The 6,778-nt window shown below is 48.6% G+C and overlaps 1 protein-coding gene across 1 annotated transcript in view; it reads left to right on the forward strand.

Moving 5' to 3' along the window:
- Positions 1-6,778, forward strand: part of PTK2 (protein tyrosine kinase 2) — a 179,194-nt gene that overhangs the window by 46,952 nt on the left and 125,464 nt on the right. The window contains exon 3 of the mRNA XM_023524973.1: positions 1,437-1,663. Coding sequence (XP_023380741.1) covers positions 1,469-1,663 — 195 coding nt within the window. The 5' untranslated portion in view covers positions 1,437-1,468. The remainder of the gene's footprint in view (positions 1-1,436; positions 1,664-6,778) is intronic.

Below are 6,778 nucleotides of genomic sequence, written 5' to 3' on the forward strand. Positions count from 1 at the left end.
CAGTTCAAAATACTTTTTCGCTAATGGGCACTTGAACTACGTTGCTTAGTTCCCAGACATTTGGGGGTTTCTAGTTATCTTTTCTTTGTTGTCCAGTTTAAAGCTAGACGCAGAATATACTCTGAATAATTTTAGTCCTTTGATATTTATCGAATCTTTCCCTTTCACCTGGCATGCGGTCAGCTTTTAGTAAATATTTCATGTGCACATTTGGTGAAATTTTGCTTGCAGAGATGAATCACTGTTGGGCGTCGCGTTTTCTGTGTCAGTTAGATGAGGTTTGTGAACCGTGCCGTTCAGGCCTTTTGTGCGCCGGAAGCTGACAGGGGATAATCCCGTGTGGCATTCCTGTCCCCTCTCCCTGTCCCCTCTCCCTGTCCCCCCTCCCTGTCCCCCCTCCCTGTCTCCCCTTCACTCTGCTCGCCTTCCCCCCGGCTGGGTTGGCTGGGTTTCAGGACTGGCGACTGTCCTGACGGGAGAACCTGCGGTGTGTGACTCAGTTCTTCACCCCGTCCTTCTCACCAGAATCCGGGGTCCCTCACACTCATGATTCGGTCTCATTGTCGGCAGCTCTGCTGGTTTCTCACTCATGTGTGCCTTTTGGGGGGGCGATCTTCAGGCTCTTGAAGGTACAGAATTGGCAAATGCCCTTCGGGAGAAGGCAGCCATTGTCTCTTCATGTCTCTTTCTCTGTCATCTGGTTGCCTCAGACCGTCTCGGACCCTAAACGTTGTTTGGGGGGTGTTTTAACGTGGCTTTGCTGAGTTTTTTGGTGAGAGTTTTAGTCTTGCCCAGGGTATTCCCTCACATTCAAATGAAGGCCCCCTACCACACTTTTTGAAAATTCAGTTGTTTATGCTTTTTGGTTTTGTTTTCTGTTGTGACGTGTCTGACTTCTGCAAAGTGACTAAGTGGAAGGACCTTGTTTTAGCTATAATTTTTCATCACTGACGCCTAGTGTATATAATGACTACTCACTGAATTTTTGTTGTGTTAAGAAAACTTGTGTTTCATGTATAGGTTTTCAGAAGTAGGCAGCAAAGTTAACATGTTCGGTTTTCCTGTGAGATCTTCCCAGATTCAAAGTCTGTGACTTAGAAAAGGGGAGGGCCAAGTTTCATCACTCATAGATGACAGCGAATTTTTGACAGAGCTGAAACAGGGCTCCTGGTCTTTGAATAATTTGTTTAGCAAATATTTATTACGCCACCGTGAATGGTGTACTGCCCTGGAGGCGGGGGTGGGGGTGGGGAGACCTAGGGATCATCTTATTGGATTAGGTCCCAGTTGTCCTCATGCTCACTTTTATATTCTGTCTGCATGATCACTTACTGTGTGGAGAGAATGTAGAACAGCGTTGGTAATGTAAGTATCGACATCACATTTTAATCAGATTTCAAATATCGTCTGATGAAAATGATTTTTTTCTCGTACAGAATATGACAGGTACCTAGCATCTAGCAAAAGAATGGCAGCTGCTTACCTCGACCCGAACTTGAATCACACACCGAATTCGAGTGCCAAGACTCACCTGGGTACAGGTGTGGAACGCTCCCCCGGAGCGATGGAGCGCGTGCTCAAGGTCTTTCATTATTTTGAGAGCAACAGCGAGCCAACCACCTGGGCCAGTATCATCAGGCATGGGGACGCTACCGACGTCAGGGTAAGTGTGCTCTTCCAGGCGACATCTTCAGTGTCTGTTCAGATTAAACGTTAATGGTGTTTCCCGAGAAGAGAAAGCAGTAATCTCTATTCCCATATTACAGTGCTCACTTTTTATTTATAACATTTATTCAGGTGACATGTGACTGACTAGCATTTCAGTCGTTGTGAAATTTCTTGGGAAAATGATAACCGAGTCATACTGTATTTCTATATCGCCATCGACTTGTTTTTCTCCCCTGGGTTTCTTTTTACTTCTTCGAAGGACGCAAACAAAAAACAAAGCAATTTAAAAAGCCTCTAATACTTATAAGAAAGTTATTTTCTAGAGAGTGTAAGGTGAAAGTATTCGCATGACACCAGATAGGTAGTTTCTTAAAAATCGTTGACCATTTTCTACGTACCAGACACTCGCCAGGTTCTGGAGATAGAAGAGGTCCCTGGCTGTCCAGCTCCCAGTCTCCTGGGGGAGCGACACCATGGCCCTGGCTGCAGTCAGTGCGGAGGTGCTTCCCCAGGCGTTCCACGTGGCAGGACGCCCGCAGGAGCGCTCCCTGGACGTGGGCGTGAGCCTGGGCAGGGTCCCTTCGGGCGGCGAGTGAGAGGTGGCGGTGAGCTGTGGGAGACGCGTGGCCTGCGCGGTTTGCTAGTGAGGCCTGGGAAGGGCGCACTGCGAGTTCAGAAAACCCAGTTAGGTATGTAATATTCAGAGAGTGTTTACTTTGCTCAGATGTTAAAGAAACGCCTCCTCCTTCCTGCCCCCTCCACTTAGTCCATAATCATCTTTCAGGGGACAAGTGTCCAGCGACTAGGATGAACAGATAAGTCTTTCTTCCCCCCTTTGTTCTTATAATAATGAAACTAATTAAATTTGCTACTCTTTAACTTATATGTCTTAACTAGTTTTAAACGAAAAGGTAATGGTAGAATTCAGAATTCAGGCTACAATATTACATTTGAATTATATCTAATTTTCTGGTATCTCCGTAATATTGCAATACTGACTATTCAAGTGGATTAATTATTAAAAGGAGACTCAATCATCCTGGATGGAAATACGCCTTAATACATATTCATGTGCTGTAATTGAAATATAATCGTTGTCTCTTTATACACTTTTTTTGAAGCTTGCCGGCTCTTTCTAGTGTTTCTACAGTTCCGTTATGTATTTAACCTTATAAACACGGTCACTTGGTGGAAGGGCCTGCGGCTAGTGTTCTCCCTTCGCGTCAGTCAGGGAAACCTTGCGAATGTAATGCCCATGGGAAGGCTCTTAGTGTGTGCTCTCCGCTTTATAAATTTCAGATACAGTGAATGAGGAAAATCTTTCAAGCATTGCATCAGTCTTAATGTGAACTTAGAGCATTTGTACGTGAGGGGAACCTTTCAAAGATTATGACTTCGAACAGATGTTTAGCAAATGTTCAAGATATATTATATCAGATTCACCTTGGCAATATTCCACGACGAGTGTCCCATGTTAGTATCATACTTATTGCGCACGAGAGTTTGGACACATGGAGGGAGCCGTGATCACTGGGCACCTGTCAGCCTTTAGCCGGTGTTAAAAACCTACCAGAAATCAGAATATCCACGTGCAGAACAATTTATGTTGGATACAGCTATGCAAGTTATGAGAACACGTTTATCAAACTTGTGAAGATGAGCACGAGCAAATCTATATGCCAAAAAGCAGGGTGTTTCAATTCATAGCAATCGATAAATGTTGGAAATCAGTTACTCTCATCAGTCGATGATTCTCAGCTTGGGGCTGAGAAATCTCGATTGGCATTGGTTTGCCACAGTCCTTTCCTGGAATAGCATGAAATCCACGTGCTACAGGGTCACTGTGACGGAAAGTGGCATTTCTCATAACCCACTTTCATTGAATGCTCTAACGCTGTAACATTTGAAAATGTACTCATTTAATCACAAATTAATTACTGGATGGAGCTGCACGAGGTGGTACTAGAGAACATGCCATGACGTCCTTTGCCCCGAGAAGAGGCGTCAAACAGAGGAACGTTACGGATGCAGAGAGCAGCACATGTCAGGCGAGGATGAAGTGGAAGAAACTTCGTACAGCATTCAAGGGCCCGATGGCTTCAGAACGGAACCCCTTAAGAGTGGGAGTGTAGCCACTTGCCAGAAAGAAATGGACCGTATCCTGGTAGCAGAGAGGAAGCCATGCCCACCATCTCCAGAAAGGAGACAGCTTTTTGTCACCCAGAGTCGCCAGATAATTAGGTTCAGTCCGAGGCTATCATCGCACTGCCCGATGTCACCCTGCGCTGCTGGTGGACCCTTGGCCGTGGCCGGTCTGAACCAACGTTCCATACGTGCGAAACACACACTGGGGCTCAGACTTAGTGTGGGAACGAGTGTGAAATATCGCATCGGTTTCCGATGGCACGTTGAAACAGTGATGTTCTCGATGTATTTAGGTTAAATAAAACATACTTTCAAAATTGAACTCACCTGTTTCTTTTTATTCTTTTTAAATGTGGTTACTAGAAGTTTAAAAACGACATGTGGCTTGCGTGATATTGCTGCTGAAAGTTATGCTCCATGGCAAATAATCATCAGAGAGACTGCCTGAGTCAGAAGAACCGAACCTTTGCAGAAGTCGAAAGATTTATTTTCATCAGGAATGTGTCTGGATTCTTATAGTAGTTCATTAGAGAAGTTTTATTTCTCATGTTTCAGTTAATAAATTTTACTCCTTTGTCTATATATGCTAATTATGCATTAACGGCTTAAATGTCGGGCTGCCGACAAGGACTCATGGAACTCCGCTGTTGACAGGGCAGCAGCAGTGAGCAGCGGCATGCAAGGAGCGGAGGGTCCTGGGGTGCAGGCCTCGTGGCCGCGGACACTCAGCAGCTGTCACTGGTGCACGCGTGGGGCACCTGCGTTGGCGGAGGCCTAAGCCTTGGTGGCAGGGTTTGTGAGACGGGCAGATGGGCTCTTGACGTCCAGTAACCAGCCCTGACTTGCCTAACTGCCCAGGTGCCACCAAAGTCAGGCGCACGTCAGAAATCCGATTGTGATTATGAACCACCCCGACGGGCCGGAGCGCTCTGCCGTCGACAGTCGGGAGGCCGTGGCTGCGGACAGCGCTTACCTTGGCCGTGACCAAGGCCACGTGCCGGTACCATGGAGATGGGCGAGGGGTGAAGCGGAAGAGCCGAGCCGGACCGAGCTGAGCGAGGCTGCCCCCTGGAAACGTCGGAGTGACACTTCAGAATGTCAGGAGGGTAGAGAGAGTTCCAGATGCTGTCAGAGCCGTCTCCTGCTTACGGAAAGAATGGCACTTCCAGCAGACCTTTTGTCAGCGACGCCCGATGCGGGGAAACGTTGGAACAGGATCTTCACAGGGCTGGGGGGATCTCGTCCCTCGAGGCCTGCCCCAGATGAAACGTCGGTCACGACGGCGCGGCGTGAAGTCTTCCGCAGAGAAATCAGGGTGGAGAAGGTGAATACCAGAGGCTGTCTGTGAAAAAGCGACGAGGGGGCATAATGGAGCATGAGAAATCGTGACCCCGGAAAGGAGCTGCAGGAGGCTGCCGGGGACAGCGGTCCGCGTCATCCTGGCCGTCTTGAGCGCAGCCTCCCCGACACCCCTCTCGTGTCACAGGCTCTTAGAGCCGCGACCACGGATCACGGCAGCCCTGCCTGCGCCACGTCCGGTCCCCCGTCCCGACTGGCCTCGTTCTCACTTTCTCCCTTAGTGGCACCCAGCGCGCCTGCACCCCGCTTCCCTGTCTTCATACTTCTTCCTCCGGAGGAGCTGCCCAGGGCTTCAGTCTGGGGCTTTCCCTTCTCGCACCCTGGGGTCCCTTGGAGTCAGCTTTCGTTCCTCTTTTGCTTACACCCCGTAGCCAGTATGTTAACTAACCCCGCCCCCATCGTCTTCGACCTCTGCCGCTGTGCCTTTCTCTCTCGAACATCATCCCGTGGTCTCCCGACGCCCCGCCTTCCCCACGTCCCTCGCAGGGTGCTCACAGCCCAGCAGCCAGAACGGCCCCGCTAAGATGAATGCCGGAGCATGTCAGCCCACTGAGGGCCTTCCAGGGCCTTCCCGTCTGGCTCAGTGAACACGCAAGTCCTCAGGGCCCCTCCCCGTCCTGGCCCATCAGGTCCTGGGACCTCTGTCCGACTGGTCACTCACTTTTGCTTTCCACTTCCTGGACTTTTTCTAACGTGCCAGCCACTCTTCTAACCAGTAGTGGGCTCAGAACCTCCAGTAACTCACCATTTCTTTCAGAGAGAAGGCAGATTACTTTGGCGGCCTCCAAGGACCTACAGGGTCTGGCTCCTCCTTGCTCCTTGATGCTTCTTTCCCGTGACTGCCTCTCATGTCTGCCCAGCCCAGGAACGCCCCTCCCCCACCTCTTCTGGTCCCCATCCCCCTGGTCGGTCGTATTTTCTTCAGATGGTTTCTCCTTAGTGAAATCACCTTGCTTCGTAACTGCTCACTTGCCGTCCGCTTTCCTCCGCTAGACGGTCAGCTCTGTGACAGCAGCCTCCTTCCTGCCTCGTGACGTTGTCGCCAGCCTCTTCAGCAGCGCCCGGCAGGCTTGCAGCACGTGCTCGACATACCTTTTTGAATGACATGAAATCCTAGATGCAGTGGGGTATTTCTGAGAGAAACAAATGAGGAAACTCGGTTACTGTGGCGGAAAGCCTTAATAGGCTAATCACAAAAGAAACAGTATTGATAGTCAGAGGTTACGCCCATCCGAAACTGTACCTGGTCTTACTGATATTTCTATCAAACCTTCATCTTTATCTTATTATTATGGTTTTTAAAATTGCAAGGCCTAGAACAACTCGCTTTATGCCCAGACTTATCAAATTTAAGCAAATACATTCTAATACGGCTAACAATAAGTAGCAATTAAATTCTTGGACAATATTCTTGTCATGTCCAAAGCGTCTCAGAATTTATTAACAGGTTCATGGAAGGTTTATAAATGTATAGCATATTCTCAGGTGTCAGTAGCCCTCGTGAGCCATTAGAGAAAGGCTGCGTAATTACCTGAACCTGTGGTAGTAAGTACAATGTATTTAGTCCGTGTAGTTTGCTAAAAGGTGACTCTGCTCGGCTGGGTTC

This window comes from Pteropus vampyrus, unplaced genomic scaffold, assembly GCF_000151845.1.
Source record: "Pteropus vampyrus isolate Shadow unplaced genomic scaffold, Pvam_2.0 Scaffold514, whole genome shotgun sequence".
In the NCBI taxonomy this organism is placed as follows: domain Eukaryota; kingdom Metazoa; phylum Chordata; class Mammalia; order Chiroptera; family Pteropodidae; genus Pteropus; species Pteropus vampyrus.